The sequence below is a fragment of the Stegastes partitus genome, unplaced genomic scaffold, assembly GCF_000690725.1.
Source record: "Stegastes partitus isolate 25-593 unplaced genomic scaffold, Stegastes_partitus-1.0.2 Scaffold824, whole genome shotgun sequence".
NCBI lineage: Eukaryota > Metazoa > Chordata > Actinopteri > Pomacentridae > Stegastes > Stegastes partitus.
The window spans coordinates 135,678-154,474 of NW_007578555.1; the positions used below are offsets into that span (position 1 = coordinate 135,678).

General features: G+C 46.7%; 2 protein-coding genes across 3 annotated transcripts in view; both read left to right on the forward strand.

Annotated features, from left to right (window-relative positions):
• The first annotated feature begins 2,299 nt into the window (after positions 1-2,299).
• On the forward strand, positions 2,300-15,814 carry prpf3 (PRP3 pre-mRNA processing factor 3 homolog (yeast)). 2 transcript variants are annotated; one of them, XM_008292695.1, is made up of 17 exons: positions 2,300-2,464; positions 5,155-5,308; positions 6,022-6,152; positions 6,670-6,837; positions 6,925-7,011; positions 7,094-7,350; positions 8,216-8,334; positions 8,423-8,610; positions 8,689-8,855; positions 10,333-10,415; positions 11,956-12,099; positions 12,178-12,277; positions 12,365-12,478; positions 12,562-12,680; positions 14,398-14,475; positions 14,646-14,701; positions 15,203-15,814. In XM_008292695.1, exons 2-17 carry the CDS (start codon positions 5,164-5,166, stop codon positions 15,350-15,352), a joined length of 2,106 nt encoding a protein of 701 aa, XP_008290917.1. In that variant the 5' UTR covers positions 2,300-2,464; positions 5,155-5,163; the 3' UTR covers positions 15,353-15,814. The 2 variants fall into 2 exon arrangements, with proteins under 2 accessions (XP_008290917.1, XP_008290918.1); XM_008292696.1 differs by lacking the exon at positions 2,300-2,464 and adding an exon at positions 5,428-5,517 and having other exon boundaries at positions 5,269-5,308.
• A 1,977-nt stretch (positions 15,815-17,791) lies between these two features.
• The window catches only part of rprd2b (regulation of nuclear pre-mRNA domain containing 2b), a 20,007-nt gene continuing 19,001 nt past the window's right edge, over positions 17,792-18,797 (forward strand). The window contains exon 1 of the mRNA XM_008292705.1: positions 17,792-18,027. Coding sequence (XP_008290927.1) covers positions 17,832-18,027 — 196 coding nt within the window. The 5' untranslated portion in view covers positions 17,792-17,831. The remainder of the gene's footprint in view (positions 18,028-18,797) is intronic.

An 18,797-nucleotide genomic window follows, 5' to 3' on the forward strand; every position in this document is an offset into this window, starting at 1 on the left:
ACAGAGTTTTGCTCAACAAACTGTAATTTTAACACTTTTTGCATTGGATCACTAAAAAGTCACACAGACACACCGTCTGTAAAAACCAAACATATCTGCTTCCTGGTGGAATCAAGAAAACGTTTTTATTTGATTTTATTCTGTTGGTCGAACAGAGGAAAACATCTGAACCCAACACTTTTCATTTCAGCTTTTTAAATGTGACAATCTTCAGTATTTCACTATTTCATGTACTTGAGAGCGTTTTCTGAATTTGTCCTTTTGCTCGAACAAAACATCAGTTCAGAAATCGCTTTAACGAGGTAAAATGATTTGTTTGTAAGCAGCGCATTCTTCTGCATTTTGCTTCAGAAATTACTGAGAAGTTGATCAAAATTAAGCTTAAAATTCTGATTATTTCATTAAAATCACTTGAAGCCTCATCTATTCATTCATTATTTATTTGTTTCCAGCTTTTTAAATGTGAGGATTTACAGGATCTCTCCTTTTGTCTACATAATGTAAGATTTTTTAAATGCAGTTTTATCTTTTTGAACAGTTAGTGGATCATAATTATCTCTCCAAAGCATCCAGAGCACATTTTATGGTCCTAAAATAATTGGATTTGTCCAAACAGGAAAGTGTTCAGTGAGGACGCATAAAAACTGAAACATGTCTTCTGCATTTATTGTTCTTAAAATATTATATTTAAAATGATAGAATTAAAAATAAAACTTTCTTAAAAATGACATTTCATTGATCGTAGTAGCTGCTCGTTATTTGCAGCTGCAGCTTGTGAGGAACTTTTCACATTTTGTGCTCAAGTCGTTCCCACAGATTGTTGTTCAGTCCCTGAGAGCTGAAGCTGGTTCCGACCCACTCGTCCCAGTCTGGTCACTGGTTGTTGTCATCGTCTACGTGCACCACAGAGTTTACGGAGCCAAACAAAAGCTGAAAAAGATGAAAGAAGCTGCGACACAAAGGAAGTTTCTCAGATTTCATGGACTATCAGTCAGTCCTCTAACAGGAGGCTTCCTGGTCAAACACCAAACTGGGATTTTCCAGTTTGGTTTGCGACGTGCTGGTGAGGATGTGGGTGAGCTTCAGAGCGGGATGCTGATGGAGGAGCTCCACAGTGGGAGTAAATGAACGCAGCTGGATCAGGCTTTCTGCAGCCTGCTGTCGCCTCCGGCCTCCTACTACTGATTCATGCTCACGCTACTACCAGTGCACTCTGCTGACCCACATCGTGCACACACGGGGGGAGGGGGCGGGGCTTCTGTGGCAGGAAGTGGCGATCACATGACAGTCCCATGTTGTTGCCATGAGGGCACTGAGTTCACTCGCTGTGGTTAGTTGGACAGCAACTGGGAAATATTTAACCTGAGAGAGACCAAAAATAAACACAGATTATCAGGACAGGAAGCAGGTTTACTGAGTAAACCAGGAACATGTGAAGGATATTAGCAGCAGCAACAATCTACAGCAAGTTAGAGTTACAGAGAACGTTTATTTGAGCAATAAGATCTGTGTGCTGACCTTCAGGTTTTAAGATTTTGATGCATTAAAATCCAGATTAGTGATTTTTTTTCATTAACATCCATTTTCAAAAATATTTATTTGTTAAAATCCTTATTTTTTAAATTGTTGAGCACTGAGGAGCCTGTTTTTGTCCACGTTTTTGACACTTTTTAAAAATGTTATTAACCAGGTTTTCACAATGTTTGTTCATTAATAATCAGTTTTTGGAGACTTTTAAGCATTAAATCTCAAATGATCTTTTTTTGGCGTTGATATCCATATTTGTGATCCTTTTTAGACATTTTGGTCTGTTATATCAAAGTTATTGATACTTCTGTCTGTAAATATCCAGATTATTGATATTCTGACGTGTTAATATCTAGGTTTTTTAAACTTAGCATGCTAATAGAACCTGCGTTTCATCAAAAATAAATCAAAACTTGGCACGGCTGTTAAGATTTTGGAGCTTAACTGTAACAGATTTCACTCAGCTGTTGATCAGAGCATAAAGATCTTTTCTACTTTACAAAGTTCAGGTCTTGGCCTTGAAATAAAAGCAGAAGTTCACTCATGTCATGTTTACCATCAGTCCACCAGTATTTTGCAGTTAAATACAAATTTTGAAAGATGAATTGCTTCTCAAAAAGCTTATTTTTATTCATGACTTTTTAGCAAAAGCAGGCGAAACCTTCAGTGAAGCGGCGACAGCTCCTCCCTTTGGCCAACAGGTGGAACCAGAGGGCTTTTGTCTCAAACGCATGCGCACAAAAGCCCACGAAGAAGAAGCAGCGCGGCTTTGTGTTTCCGGGTCGCGGAGCAGAAACGTCGTGTGAACGGCGCCACCGAGCTGAAAGTTTCTCAGAAAACTCCGCAGCTTGAGAGTTCAGAACCGATAAAACTCGACCGTTCCCGTTTGGCTTCTGCGGCGGACGCGGACAGACGAAGACTACCGACAGGATCCAAGGTTTGTGGCCGTTTTTCTGCAGTTACTCGGTCATGTTGGCGGCTCGGTGCTAACCAGCGCTAGCAGCTAACCGGGAGTTTTGGCGGATGGTGCTGGTTTTAGCTCGCGCTGCTCCGGTTAGCACGTTTATTTAACCGGTTTAGATCAACCGGGACCGTCACCGGCTGACGGGGAGCCGCTGTACACCGACTGAAGTAGAGTTTTAAAGCGTTAAACCGCCGGACGTGTGTGTTGGGGAAGCTAAGTTGCGGATGTCGGAGCGTGCTGGTGCTCAGGGGACCGTGTTTGGGTCCAGTCTCTGGGTTAATCAGGGCGGTTCGGTCCGTGATTAATACGGTCTGCAGAAGCCAACTACTGCTGAGTAAGGCTGTAGCGCCCAGCTTGTGTTAAAGCTCTTTATGTGGCTCAAACTGTCATGAAGACTTGAACAGACGTTGTTCGAATAAAACCTGATGTTTGGATCTTTCTCCTGAAGATGGACGTAGAACCTGAGACCCTGTTGGCTGCTAAGTTCAGTCATCCACCTTCTGTCTGTGCTCTACAGCATTATATAAGTAGTGTGAGCAGGACAGTTAGCTCAGTAAATCACTCTTATTGATGGTGATTTACAGCCATACACACGTTACAAATACCACATTCAGAGTCCTACTGAGCTTCACCTGCTGGCCGGGATGGGAATTAATTTAATAGTGATTTGGATGAGCTACTCCAAATAATTAAGGAGAACCAGTTCGTGTGATGGTGAGGAGAAAGATTTCACTCATAAATCTCATCTAACATCCAACCGATGCAGCTTCTTAAAGGTCTGCAGGTTTAAATGAAACCGGTCCACTTCATATCCAGTGTGAGAATCTGGATCCAGTCGGGGTTCGGTTCAGCCCAGAAATCTTTACATTTTAATCTGATATTTGCACCAATTTCCGGTGAGACGCTGTGTTGTCTGCTGAGTAACGCCGTTCCTCTGTCTGTCTGCTCAGCCAGTGTAGAGCTAAAGTAGAATATCTTTATTTATGGTCATTTACATCCATAAACGTATGAAAGCTGTGCCTTGTGTCTTTATAAGTAGTGTGCCAAATCCACAGAGCAAGACCAACGTTTTCCGTTTTACCAACGATCTGGACTGAGATCGGTTCAAGTTTATAATCGCTCATAATCGTTTAGTAGTTCAGTTAGTTAACAGGAATCTGACAAAACGGTCAAGAGGAGGAGATGCAGGGAGGGGAAATATTTCACTTATTGCCATAAATTCCCAGAACACAACACCTCAGATATAACTAATAATAACCAATCTGTGTGTCTGTGAAGACTCTCAGTCCTCCAGGTCCTGGTTCTTCTGGTAGATTAATAGTAGCAGCTGGACTGATTGAAGATGTTCCACCTTCATCCAAGAGGCTTCATCAGCTCTGACTGACTAGTTGGGAGTTCCACATACTGATATCCTGAAGGAGACGTTAACACCTGAGTTTGGGGTCTGTTGCTCCTCCCCCTCGTTATGTGAGTCGTTAGTGCTCCCCCTGACACACTGGGGTTCGTTAGGGTCTTTGTGGCTCGGTGTGGATGTGGTTTCGTCTTCCTGGGGAGAGATCTGAGGACTGAATTGTAAACAGGTGATGCCTCAGACCTCCACCACTGATGAGGGATGGTCCTTCCAGTTAGATGGCTTCTTTCAGCCCTCTCTCAAACCATCCGTCCTCCCTGCAGGCCAACATCTGTACGTTGTTGTCTTCAGATGAGAGTCCTTTGTCCTTGAGATCCAGGTGGATGCTGAGTCCTGTCCTGAGGAGCTTCTGTGCTGGGCCATGCACTTGTGGAGCGGCTGTTTAGCCTCCCTGATGTACAGGTCTGGGCGTTCCTCATTGCACTGGACTGCCTCCACCACGTTGCTCTGTTTGTGTCTCGGTGTCTTGTCCTTAGAGTGGACCAGCTTCTGACAGAAACTGGTTCACCTCACCTTGCTGTGGACATGTTGAGCTGCATGTCAACAAACTGCATCTTTTAAATGAGGCTGAGAAACTCTTTGTACCCTTAGATCAGAGTTAATATCTGACTGCAGACTTCTTTGGAGATCAGTCACGTTTATCTCTTTGTCCCGAGCAGCAAACTGAGCTGTTGCCTGACATGTTTGAGTTAATTTACCTGAAGTCACACAGGATTGAGACGGTTCTGTTTATTCGGACTTAGAGGCGGATTTTATATTTATTACTTATTGACTCTGTTGCTGTCTTGCTGTCTAACTGATTTTATGCGAGTCCAGTAACCAGACAAATCCCTTGTGTGTGAGCTCACTTGTTAATAAAGCTTTTTCTGATTCTGGTTCTGGTTCTGCAGCTTCCCATTGTGACTGTTGTGGTCGCTGCAGTGTCGGTTCTGAACTGATCTGTTATGATGCATCATGAGGGTTGTACTTTAAAGCTTATAGTCCTTCAGGTAACTGGAGAAGATCTCACTTCTTCCTGTGAGAACCTCTGGTGTAGCTAATGGGCACGAAAGTCTAATTTCCAAATCTAAACAAGGATTCAGACGGACTTAGCACACACAACTCACACATCAGAAACAGTGCGATGATGCTTCTGACGTGCATGATGTTGTGGTTTTTGCGTGTCATGGCTCTTGGCCAGTCTCGTGTCCTGTACTCATGATGTTAAAGTCCATGACGGCGCTGACAGGATGTGAACTGTGATCTTCTGCAGGTTTGGAGGATGTCTCTTCCGAAGCGGGAGGTGGAGGAGCTGAGGCCGTGGGTGGAGCGAACCGTGAAGAAGGTTCTGGGTTTCTCCGAGCCCACCGTGGTCACTGCAGCGCTGCACTGTGTGGGGAAGGGCCTGGACAAGAGGAAGACCACAGGTAGCTCACCTGGATGCTGACGCAGAGGTTCAGGGAAGGCCCAGTTCAGACAAAAAGTCAGCAGACAGCACAAGTCAAGGCCAAAGTTTCACATAAACATTTGTAATTTTTCATATCAGGTCGTCCTTATTAATCCCTGTAACTGGGGAAGTCTTTGGCAGAGGGATGCATGCATCGTAGAAAACAACAATACACACATATACACACATGTAAGTACTGTTGATGTGGGACAGATTCTTCTACAGATATCACTGCTCACATTCCTTCTTCCTTCACATTCTTGTCTTTGTTTGTCACTGATCCCATACGGAGGTTTTAAATGTACAAAATATTCACAAGTCAACATGTTTGAGTGTGTTGATGATAAATGTCTCTGAGTTAGTGCACCAATAAATTCACAGATTCACTCCACTGACATCACCAGATGTTTCAGGTTATTTTACAAGTTGAACCAGCTTAAAGCAGCTGAGTGTTCAGAGACCAGGTGTGTTAGTTCAGGTAGAGGTCCTCTGGTCTGTTAGTTCAGGTAGAGGTCCTCTGGTCTGATAGTGCAGGTAGAGGTCCTCTGGTCTGCTAGTGCAGGTAGAGGTCCTCTGGTCTGTTAGTGCAGGTAGAGGTCCTCTGGTCTGTTAGTGCAGGTAGAGGTCCTCTGGTGGTATTTACTGTAGTGAACTAGAGACTCCTGCTCATCTTCTGACTCTCTCCACCTTCAGACCAGCTGCGTCCGTTCCTCGATGACTCCGCCGGAGGTTTCGTCGAGCGTCTCTTCGAAGCGCTGGAGGAAAGTCGCAGCGCTCGAGGAAACAAAGGAGCAGGAGAGAAGAACCGCAAGAGAGACCTGAAGGTAACCCGACACACTGTTCTGACAGTATAAGTGAATGATCAGACCTGAAGGAGATCCGCTCATCGGCAGGAAATCACACTTTCTACATGATCGGTTCAATGATCAAGACCAACCAGGAGACGAGACTCTAACGCTCTGAACCACAGCTTCTAATCACTGGTTCTGATGTTTGGAAGAAAAAAATTCTGATTTATTCCAATTGATTTAAAAAATATCTAATGAATGAAATATCTTCTTTTTGTTCCCTTAACGCTCACAACAACAAAGATATGCCTCACAGGCAGAACATTTCACTGTTATATCTGCGTTTGATCGGCCAAACTCCGGCCGATGATGATTGTTTTGAAAGGACTGCAATCAGCTAATAAATCTGTCGGGCCTAGAAACGAGTTAAATACTCTTCAGAGGTGCAGTTTGCCTCCGAATGTTCGTCCTTCTCTGTTAACTGAAGACACATCAAGTCAAACTGCTGATCCTCTAATTTATTTGCGATTCTGTTCTGACTGTTTGGACTCAGGATGTGTTCGGGGACGAGGCTGAGCCCGGCGCCTTGCGGGAACCTCCGGAGGCAGGTGGTGGGACGGCGGCGAAGCGAAAACGAGGTCCTCGCTTTGAGGAGGTGGAGGAGCCGGAGGTGATACCTGGACCTCCGGCTGAGAGCCCCGGCATGCTGACCAAGATGCAGGTACACAGCTGTGGGTCCGATCCACCGCAGAGTGATGAGTGTGTCTGAATGAAGTGTCCTGAGCCTCTCCTGTTGCTGCACTAACAGATCAAGCAGATGATGGAAGCCGCCACGAGGCAGATCGAGGAGAGGAAGAAGCAGCTGAGCTTCGCCTCGTCTGTCCCTTCTACAGGAGTAAGCTTCAGTGTTTCTAGAACTTAATCTCTCCATCCTGAAGTCTTCTTTCTGTCTAACTCCACCTCCCGTCCTTCCACAGTCGCAGCTGGACTCCCCTCCAGTGTCGCGGCTCCTCGGCAGCTCAGCTGCAGCCGCCGGCGCCTCCTCCATCGCCCCGTCACAGGCTGCCAGCTTCATGAACGATGCCATCGAGAAGGCTCGCAAGGCCGCCGAGCTGCAGGCCCGCATCCAGTCCCAGTTGGCCATGAAGCCCGGCATACTGGGAGCTCTGGGGAACACTGGGCCTCACAACCTGGTGGCTCTGGCCAACCTGCACGCCATGGGCATCGCTCCACCGTGAGTACATCCGTTCATTACAGCTCGTGGAGGGTCGCTGGGCTCCGGCGTTGTCAGCTCTGGAGGAACTATGGGATATGTTCTATTATTACTGCTGCGTAGACGTTATCCTGCACGTTTACCCTCAGCTCTGCTTCTACTAAACTAAAGCAGGTGTTGACTTATTACTCTGGCCGATATTTAACGTTATTCCCATGATCAGCGTCATTATTAACTTGTGTTCAGATCAGGTGGATTAACTGGTTCTGGTGCAGATTGTAGGGTTTTATTTTTGTTTGTTAATGCAGCAAAAATGATCTTAAAGGAAAAGCTGTGCGTTCAGTTTGTTTTAGAGTAAAGAATGACACAGAGAATACGTTTTTAAAAGTCTGTTCTCGTTCTGTTTAGATTCTTCTCTGAAGCTCTTTTCTCCTGCCAGCCTTGTCGAACCTTCAGGTCTTCTGGTCGCAGAGTTTTAATTCAGCTTACAGTCAGAACACAAACCCACAGCGACGCAGCTTTCTGTTGTTCTGATCCTCGTCTGATCAAACTCAGGATCTGTGTCCAAAGTCTGGCTTTTCATTCATTTAATTGGTTTATTTGTTGTTTTTAATGTCGATTACTCAACAGTTTTTATTGAGTCTCTTGTTTGTAGCGTAATGTTCATGAGGGGATTGTTTCCATCTGGTTTGTGAATCACTTTATTGAAAGTTCTGTCCACTGACTGAACAGTACCAGGAGGACCTGATAGGAGGCTGTTATAGTAGTGGACGGATCAGTGGTGTTGGTAGCAGTAATGGAAACCATCCTTGTCTACAGAAGACAGAAACCATGAGGGTGAAGTTTGTTTGCTCCCTGTGGAAATAAAACCTGCGTTCATCTACAGGAAAGTAGAAGTGAAGGAGGTGAACAAGCCAACACCTCTGATCCTGGACGAGAAAGGACGGACGGTGGACGCCAGCGGCAAAGAGGTGGAGCTCACGCACCGCATGCCGACGCTGAAAGGTTTGTCCGCGGCCATCTGGTAACGTCTCGGCGACGCGCCGTGTTTTCTCCCCGTTCTGGTGTTCTCACACAGCGCTCTGCTCTGCAGCAAACATCCGGGCGGTGAAGAGGGAACAGTTCCGTCAGCAGCTGAAGGAGAAACCCGGAGACGACCTGGAGTCCACGTCCTACTTCGACCAGCGGGTGTCCATCACGCCGGCTCAGCGCGCCCGAAGGAGCTTCAAGTTCCACGACCAGGGGCGCTTCGAGAAGATCGCTCAGAGGATTAGAACCAAGGTGGGTATGGAACCATGTTGCATCAACCTGATTAGCTGATTAAACTCGACTTAAACAAGCCCTCTGTCCCTGAACCAGGCTCAGCTGGAACGCCTTCAGAATGAGATCGCTCAGGCCGCCAAGAAGACGGGAATCCAGGCGTCGACCAAACTGGCTCTGATCGCACCCAAGAAGGAGATCGGAGAGGGAGAGGTTCCCAACATTGAGTGGTGGGACTCATACATCCTGCCCTCCAACGTAGACATGTGAGTGGTTCAGGCTAAACCGTTGCCATGATCACGTGCAGCGTTGCTTTACCAGCGTTACGCTTCACTGTTCTAGTCCTGCTCCAAGTAGGGCAGGCTGATACGGCCAAAAATATTTATCACGATATAAATGACACGAGACAAAATACTTCAAAACTGCACAACTTTATTGGTGCAAATGGAAGTGGGCGGGATGCACAGGCAGGACTTGGCTGCTGGTGCCAGTTTGGGACAGTGGTCGCAGTTCTGTTTCCACCATCAGGTAGCGGCGAGTGGCGGCGAATATTCGGATCTCAAAATTGCTCTCCGGACACCACCACAACGACCGAATACTCTGATATCCGGGTCCGGCCTGTTGCTCTTTTGTTGTATGTACATGTTGCATGCCATTCCACTAGGGGGCGCTAGTACTCCTGTTGCACATGTTGTGGGGGTAGTGAAGTAACGAGGATGCCGGCGGTGATCACAGTGTAGTTGAACATGGCAGTGGCTAAATAAATTAGTTCTGAACTAAACGTGGAGTTGCCTTTGCACTAACACGGCCCTGCTGTGTCAGTCGATGCGCTGCATCCGTCCTCCTCCATGGGCATTAGACCGGACCAAACAATAGGACTGGACCCGAATAGCCGACTATTTGTTTGCTGTGCTGGAATCGGGATATCAAACTTGATCTCCGAATATCCCCGCCGCCGCAGAAACGGAGCCGTCACCGCTAACCTAAACACAGAAACTGGTCTTTGCAGCCAAATGCAGCCTGTGTGTCACGCCCACTCCAGCCCGTCGGAGCCGGACCACAACCCCCCCGTCGGCACAAATACTCACCCGCCACCACCGCGCCGCACCCCCGAATATTCGGGATATTCGCCATTAATTGGGACCGAATGTCCAGAGATCAGAAATGGCTTTTCGGACCAGCCCCACAAAACAACAGCACTGCACGTTGCACTCAAATGTTATTTCAACTTCATATCATCCCAACATTACACCGGTATCACCGTGTACGGTATGATGCGGCCCAGCCCGAGTTCTAGGATCAGATCAGCGTTATTGATCCCTCACCGGGAAGTTCACACGTTACAGCAGCAGGAAACAGATGGAGCTGAAAGAAGCAGGACAGGAAGTCCAAAAGTATAGTTGGGCTGAAAAATAGACCATGTCCAGGTGTGGCAGGATGAACCCAGCCGTAGGACGCACAGGTAGAGCTGTTCCAGATCGATGCAGAGTAGCGGCGCTGCTTCTGTTACTGAGAGAAGGCTCATGTTCACATGTGAGAGATGTCTGGTGTCTTCTTTACTTATGTGTTGTACTTATTACTATTTTATGTCTTTTTTTCTGAGCATCATGTGGCACAAGTTCCTTCAGAATTCAGAGTTCTGTCTTAAACGCAGACTGTGATGTTTGACTGGTGATCTCTGTGGCACAGACATGAATGTATTACTGAAGCTAACCTGCGTGTTCTCCCTTTAATGCCTTTAAGAAACTCCGACACGAAGTTCGAACTGCTGGAGTTGTTTGGTGTCACCAACCTGGTAGAACATCCGGCTCAGATCAGTCCTCCAGGTGAGTCCATGAAAGATGAATGTGTGTTTAAGATGACTGTCCTCAGACAGCACAGCGGGACCTTGTTTGCTCTGTTTACTACTGACAACACAACGTTAGAGAAGGCGTGTGTGACGAGCGTCGGCTGTGCAGGCTGGTTGGTGCAGCATGAAGAAGAACATGTTGAGGAACCCTTGAATACGGGCTCCAGTTGTTCCTTCAGCTTCTTCCAGTAACGGGTCTCAAGTTTTCCTTCAGATTCGTTCTGGAGCCGCTTTAGCACAGACTTGATTTTTCACTTTTTCACTCTTGCAGTAATTCCAAGGTTCCATTCTGGGCGTGTGCACCAGTTGCATTGATGGAAACGTCTCATGACTTAATCCTCTGCTTGGTACACAGACAAAACCCTCCAGCTGCCTGAAACTACCTGAATGGGAAAGCCTGGTCCACCAGGCATCAGTTAAAAAACATACATTTGCAGCAAGTTCGATCATCTACAAAAGTTCAAAGCTTCATTTGGAGCGTGAAGTTTATTTTGCAGTAATGTTTGAGAGCTCTGCCGTCCAGTAGATCCGTTATCCACCGTGTGAAACCTACATGCTGCTCAGCTCTAAACCAAAAAGCATAAAACCTCAGGCTGCAGACGAACCGCTGGAGCTTCGGCTCTGTGATGTGCAAAGATGAACTCAAACGTCATGACACAAAAAGAAAACTTCTCATTTTCCACGGCTGAATCTACCAAAGAGGTTCGTCTGATAGAACCTGATCTGCTCTGACTAAAGGCTTCTTGGAGGGTTCGTGTTTAAAAACTTTATTTAAAGACTGTTTGTTGACTGAGCGAGAAACAGAAAAAAAAGAAGGACTTGGCTGCAAAGCCCAGCATCAGCTGTCGTGCTGCACAGTTAATGTGATGTTAGTCACAATCTGGCTTCACACCATCCAAGCAACACGACTCGTGTTTAAAATGCTCACACAGAAGTCAGGTGAGTCAGAGTCTGGGCTGCAGTGAGGCTTCTCCGTGCACAGCAGCATTCACATCTACATACGTGCATGTGAGGCGTTCAGGGGACGTCTGTACAACGTGCTATCTGTTGGTAAACATGCATTTTGGATGTGTAGCCTGAAGTAGAGGCTCTGACATAAGGTGTTGATCACAACACTGAAGTGAGAGCGGAGCCGTGTTTGTTTAAAGGAGAGGACGATGATAATATGTTGTCTCCAGAGGTAATGGTGATGCCGGTCAGGTACAGAGAAGATCATCAGCAGTAAAGCTCCGTGATGAGGGCAAAGCCAGACTCGATGACATCCAAAGAAAAAACAAACCCCAACAAGTCATTTTTCAGCTTTTTAAAAATCTTCTTGTATTTTTTCTCCAGATGCACTCTCCTACAAAACCAAGCCAGTCATTCTTGAATGATTAATTCTTATATCACAGACACTCCAGAGATCACAGCGCCAGGTGCTGGACCTGATGCAGTGATCCGTCTCTGCAGCCTTCCAGCTGTCCTCGTGTGTTTCTTTCATTGCTGCCGTCACAGTTTGTGTGTTTTCTGCTCCTCAGTCGACACAGACAAGCCGGTAACGCTGGGCGTCTATCTGACCAAGAAAGAACAGAAGAAACTGAGAAGACAAACACGACGGGAGGGTCAGAAAGAAGTTCAGGAGAAGGTCCGTCTTGGACTGATGCCACCACCAGAACCCAAAGGTAGAACCGCAGAACCGCTGCATCTAAAGCCTGTTGCAATGAAACAGAATGTAGACGACGTCTGTTGTGTTTTCTCAGTTCGAATCTCCAACCTGATGAGGGTTTTGGGGACGGAGGCGGTTCAGGATCCCACCAAAGTGGAGGCCCACGTCAGAGCACAGATGGCCAAGAGGCAGAAGTCGGTACCTCCCTTCACCCCTCTGTTTTTACTGAGTCATGTCTTGCACCGGTCCGTGATAAATAATGTCCTCCTCCTTCCCTGCAGGGCTCATGAGGAGGCGAATGCAGCTCGGAAACTCACGGCGGAGCAGAGGAAAGAGAAGAAGGTGAAGAAGTTAAGAGAAGACCTCACAGATGGTGTCTACATCTCAGTGTACAGGTTCGTATGTCGACATGTTGGAGTTCAGACGAACTACAGCAGAGTTCTACGTCTGCTTTAATGCCTTCACCTTCCCTGTGCAGGATCCGGAACCTGCAGAATCCTGCCAAGAAGTTCAAAGTGGAGGCCAACGCCAACCAGCTGTACCTGACGGGAACCGTGGTTCTGCACAAAGACGTGAACCTGGTGGTGGTGGAGGGAGGTAAGAGACGGCGCCGAGTAGAACCGGACACATCGGTCTGCTTAATGAGTCTCTCATATCAGTGTGACGTTTTGACTTCAGATATCAAACGAACATCTTTTTAAAGATCTACTTGTGATCAAATTGGTCAAATGAGATGGAATCTGCCCGTGTCTGTGGAGAACAGTTGTTCCAGTTCAACTAAAACAACTTTCTGTTCGTGTCTGTGACCCAGAGCTTCATCTGAAAGTGTTCTGATGTGTCGTCTGTGTTCCTGTGACCTGCAGCTACATGTGGGTCAGAACACATCACTGGTTCTCTTCTGAAGCATCAGGTTCTAGTTCATGAGCTCAGAGATGGAACTTTTCACTTTTTCACATTATAACTCACCAATAATCAGATGATTGATCTACAGGTTCTGGATCAGTGACAGGATGAGAACTAACAGAACATTCCAGGTTTGATCTTCAATAGTTCCTCAGATGTTGTTCAGACAGACTCAGATTTAAGGAGAGAATAAACCTGCTGGATGTGGGTTAATGGCCAGGTAAAGAACTAAACTAGGTGTCTTAAAGAGGATGAAATCTATCAGAGATGTTCTTGTGATTGTCTGCAGTTCATAAAATCAGACGGAATAACCTGAAACCTTTGGATTGGGAGCCAAACAAGACATTTGTCGTCTTGTAGTTGGTTTTTCACCAGAAAGTGATTTGATTGATTTGGACGTAATGGTTAGTTTCAGCGCTGGTTTGTTATCGGACAGAACGGAGAACCGCTCGGACTTTCCTCTGGAGCAGATGGAGCCGGTAAACGTTCACCCCGACACGGCTGCAGCTAAACAGCTGCTGTCTTCATCTGTAGAACGTCACAAAATGACGTCTGTGCTCCAAAACAGGAATCTCCTCAGATTTCATCTCAGTTTGCTGTAGATACGAGTTAAAAACAAAATGTGATGAGGTTTCTTAGTCATCAGGTAGTTCATGTGGGTCAGGTCCTGGATGGATCTTTCTTCTGGGACTGAATCATTTCTACTGTTTTATAAACAACAAACATGAACATCATGAGCTGCTGTCAGACAGTTATCAGGATGTTGTCAAGTTAAAGCTAAAAGGGTGGAAGTTAGGAGCCGGCTGCTGATTGGCCGTCTACCTGCTGCACAGCCTGCTTTCAGAGGAACTGATGAGTTTCCTAGAATAGACCAGAAGAAGTGTTTTATGAGGTTTTTTTTCATTTGATGTTTTGCTGTAAAAAAAAAAAAACAAAAAACAAAAAAAAGTCTGTAAAACTGTAAATCAGTGGTTACTGAGGTCGACACGACCGTCGTTCAGCTGATTGTTGGACTTCCAGAGTTCACGTTCTTTAGGTTTAGTTTGGATTCTTGTTATTGACTCGTAAACAACCTGGGCTGTCTCTGATCTGAGCTGGTTCAGATGTCTGTCAGTATCATGAAGTCGTGTTTCATGTGATGCTGATCTGCAGGTTTAAAGCTCAAAGAAAACACATGAGTGAATTCAGCATCTTTGTCCTGTTGCTCTAAATCCAGTAGATTATACCGCTAGACTGTAGTTGTTATTACTGACGCCTTCATGTAGACGCAGGATGATGTTGTGGTCAAACAGACCTGAAACACAACCGGTACCAACGTGGACTGTTCAGGTGTGTCAGGTAGAGAACAGCTGACAGTGTGTCCTACCTGCTGCTACTGGATCCATCTGAATCTCTGTCTGTCTGTTTTTAGGCCCAAAATCCCAGAAGAAGTTCAAGAGGCTGATGCTGCACAGAATCAAGTGGGAGGAACACAACAGTAAAAGAGACGGTAGGGTTCTAGAGTCTGTCCGGGTCCAAGTGAGCAGTACCGGTAGCTGTTCAGAGGAAGCCTGGAATGCTGTCAGGCTGCAGAGTTGAATTACTGGAGCTGATGAGTTCTTACAGGTTTACTGACTGAGCCACTGAATGAGTTTTTCTTTTCCATGAATCCTTTGTTAGATCCAGACGGAGACGACGACACCAAGAGGAACAACAAGTGCTGGTTGATCTGGGAGGTGAGGTCCAGATGTTCTGCCTTCTGCTGCCTTCTGCTCCGCTCTCATCACTATTAGTGTTATTAGTAGTAGTAGGTTCCTCTGTCTCCCTTAAATGTACCATGTGAGCTACTGGACGTCATCAATGTCACTAACGGATGGAGAGAGTCTTCCTTCCTTCCTTCCTTCCTTCCTTTCTTTCTTTCTTTCTTTCATTCCTTTCATTCCTCCCTCCCTCCCTCCCTCCTTCACCATGAGCCTAATGTTCCCTCTCGGTTCTCTCCTTCCTTCCTTCCTTCCTTCCTTCCTTTCTTTCTTTCTTTCTTTCTTTCTTTCTTCCTTTCTTCCTTCCTTCCTTCCTTCCTTCCTTCCTTTCTTCCTTTCTTTCTTTCTTTCTTTCTTTCTTTCTTTCTTCCTTCACCGTGAGCCTAATGTTCCCTCTCGGTTCTCTCCTTCCTTCTTTCCTTCCTTCCTTCCCTCCCTCCTTCACCGTGAGCCTAACGTTCCCTCTCGGTTCTCCAGGGAACGGCTAAGGAGCGGAGCTTCGGGGAGATGAAGTTCAAGCAGTGTCCGACGGAGAGCATGGCCCGGGAGCACTTCAAGAAGCACGGCACAGAACACTACTGGGACCTGGCGCTGAGTCAGAGCGTGCTGGACACCACGGACGACTGAGGCTCCACCAGAACTCCCTCCTTCGGCCCCTTCCTTCCCTCCAGACCCAGAGCAGCCGGCCGGGCCTCGCTGCCCCGGCCCGGCCCGGCCCGCTGGGCTCCAGCCAACAGACTTGAACATAGAAGCGGAGGACGGACGACGCTGTGTGGATGCTTGTGGCGGATCAGGGTGTGTGTGGGTGTTCTAGGCTCCTGTCAGATCCTTTCTATGTGTGGTTGATACAGTCTGACGGACTCACCGGGACAAACGCTGTCCATTATGTTCCGACTGAAGCTTCGTGTCTCGCTGACGATGATCCAAACCGTTACCAGAAACAGCCATCAGTGGGAGAAGAACCTGAAGGACACCAGGGGAGGATGTTACAGGATTCATTTTAGTTTTGGAGAAGCGAGCAGATGTTTTAGTGAGCTGTAGCTGTTCCTCTGTAACATCACAGCCTTAAATAAACTCCATCTAACCGGCTCTGTGCGTTTGCTCATTACAGCCGCCCTAAGTCATCGTGAGCTGTAGAATCTGTCAGTTTGAGTCCTTGTTAGGAGACGATTCTGTGATTGCAGCTCATTAAATGTGAATATTTGTTGGTTTCTTTGCTCAGAACAGTTCCTGCTCGACCATCTCAGGTTTGCTTGAAACTTTTATAGTAAGAAATAAGGACGTCTGTAAAGTTTTAGCCTGATACATGAAATACTTTGGATAAATAAATAAATTAAAGCTTGTTGAGCCGCGACCAGCAGGTTTATTCTCTCATTAAATCTGAGTCTGTCTGAACAACATCTGAGGAGCTATTGAAGATCAAACCTGGAATGTTCTGTTAGTTCTCATCATGTCACTGATCCAGAACCTGTAGATCAATAATATTATGTTATGGTCGGATCAGACCATCAACTTGTCAGACCTGCTCAGTTATGAACACGTCTGTGACCCAGAGCTTCATCTGAAAGTGTTCTGATGTGTCGTCTGTGTTGCTGTGACCTGCAGCTACATGTGGGTCAGAACACGTCACTGGTTCTCTTCTGAAGCATCAGGTTTTAGTTCATGAGCTCAGAGATGGAACTTTTCACATTATAACTCATCAACAATCAGATTATTGATCTACAGGTTCTGGATCAGTGACAGGATGAGAACCAACAGAACACTCCAGGTTTGATCTTCGATAGTTCCTCAGATGTTCTTCAGACAGACTCAGATTAAACGTGATCGTAAACCTGCTAAAGTGGGTCGACTGGAGATAGTAACGATGAAACCTCTGAACGTAGTCGATGTCTCAATCTGAACTTTCACAAATATTGTTAAATGTTTGTGTTTCATGCTGAAAACATTTCAAGCAGATTTAGAAACGGCCGAGCAGGCGGCCTGGTGATTTCAGGAGGACTTTATCTTTTGGGCAGAAACAAACAGTGTTGGACGACATGACTTTCCTGCTGTCTCCATCACAGTTGCAACCGTTGGTTTGGACCGGTCCTTCAGTCTGACAGAACTACTGAACATTTAAAAGCCGAATATAAAGTGGATGAAGCATTTCTGTGAACTGAACCTGCCGACAGCTCATTAGTGGTTCATTCAGACTGTTTATTACAGAACATCTTCACAATCATTCAGTAAATTCAACTTAGTTTTTACACATGAAAGCAGCTGACTCTGCTGACCTTCACAATAAGAGCCTCTCCGTGGTTTCCCTGTGGGAAGCTTTTGACGTGAAACACCAGCAGCAGCATCAGCTGGTGTCAGCAGAACTTTAGCACCCAAGTCTGAAGTTATCAGGACTGATCTGCTGCTGTGAACTTCATCCTCCTTCTTGATTTTTCGTGTCAATAAATCTTCAGAAAATGGTGGAAAATGTCAATCAGTGTTTCCAGAAGTTTGCTCAAAAGCCCAAATGTTCACCAGCATTGAGTTGATTCTGGTTAGACCTGATGTTCACCTGCTGTAGACAAGAGTTAACTAGTTATGAGTTAGTTGCTGAGCAGAGGTTTGACCTGCTTCTGTAGATACAGCTGGAAGTATTAGTGGGTGTCTCCTGTCACATGGACGGACAACTGTTCAGATGATGAACCAGTTCTGTGAGTGCAGCTTCTACAAAGTGAGTGTTTCTGTTTTCTGTCCTCCTGAGTGGACACGTTTGGACACAACAGCTGACGACACTTTCCACTGTTTTCTGGTATTTCAGAGACCAAACGACTGATTGATTAAAAACAATTGATTATCCAAGAAACTAAATGACAGATTCTATCGTTAGCTGCAGCTTGATTTGAAATTGATCTACTGTAGATATTGGTTTGAAATGACATTTTATTTATAAACAGAGCTGCAACGATTAATCGGCAGTGAAATAAAAAAGTTCTGTTACTGTTCAGGCTCAGATTTACCGTCAGCCCGCCGCCAGTCCGGTCCGCGGTGCACCGGGGCGTGTTTCCCGGTCCTCCGCCTCCTTACGTCCGCTGCTCCTTCAGCCTCTTCATCGGCGCGCAGAGCTGCGAAGATGGCGGCCGGTTCAGGCGCTGCGAGCGGCCACGGAGCCCGCAGCTCCAACGCTGCGCTGGAAGCCACTTTGGACCGGCGGTTTCAGGGAGTATCCAACACCATGGAGTCGATCCAGGGACTTTCGAGCTGGTGCATCGAGAACAAGAAGCAGCACGGCCTGATCGTGCGCTACTGGATGAAGTGGCTCAAGAAGTGTGAGTAGCAGCGAGGCTAAGCTAGCTGGCTAGCTAGCTCCCTGTAGCTAACTGTGCTGCAGCGGTGCTCGGACGGAGCTCGGCTGCAGCTGTCGGTCGCTCCGGTCCGGTGCACAGCAGCTCCATGCGCTGAATAAATAGTTTAGCAGGTGAAGGTTGAACTTTAAGCCGCGACTTCTCTAGAAGCTCACCGTCGCGTTGTCATCGCTGCTTAAATTAGCCGTAATGAGCGCTAAGCTAGCAGCTAGCTGTGTTTACAGTCGGGCCTCCCGGGGTCCGCGGTTCGGACACCGACTCATGCTCGGTCCAGCGGGTGATAGAGACGGGTCACCGGTATCTAGTGGGTTTATTCAGCCTCGTGTCGGCTGGGGCGGTGGTTCGCAGCTGGACCGGTCGGTGAGCTAACGGTCATGGTTGGATCTGTGATGCTAACGGGTTTGAACGAGCTAAAGGAGCAGTCCGCTTCGTTTACGGTGTGTTTGGACCCAGTGGAGGCTCGGTCCGGTCCGGGCCGGACTCTGCATCACTGACCTGCTCCGTGTCTCAGATATTAACCAGAACAGTTGTTTTTCCTGCTTAAAGAGGCTTCAAGAGACCAGTTTAATCCATGCAAGGCTTCAGTCCACCTGATGGAACCAGACCTGAGCCTCTATCGGCACCAGAACCACTGGTTTCATTTATGAGGGTTATAGGTTCGAGATGAAAGTCCAGAAAAGGACATTTATTATTGTTTTGCATAAAAACCGACCCGAAATCATGCAGATTACAGA

What these genes read in the sequence shown, in the direction of transcription:
- prpf3 (XM_008292695.1), top strand. Translation starts at nt 5,164, where the DNA reads ATGTCTCTTCCGAAGCGGGAGGTGGAGGAGCTGAGGCCGTGGGTGGAG. An exon ending in GGACAAGAGGAAGACCACAG is followed by an intron (nt 5,309 to 6,021) that starts GTAGCTCACCTG and finishes CTCCACCTTCAG; the next exon opens with ACCAGCTGCGTCCGTTCCTC. An exon ending in ACCGCAAGAGAGACCTGAAG is followed by an intron (nt 6,153 to 6,669) that starts GTAACCCGACAC and finishes GTTTGGACTCAG; the next exon opens with GATGTGTTCGGGGACGAGGC.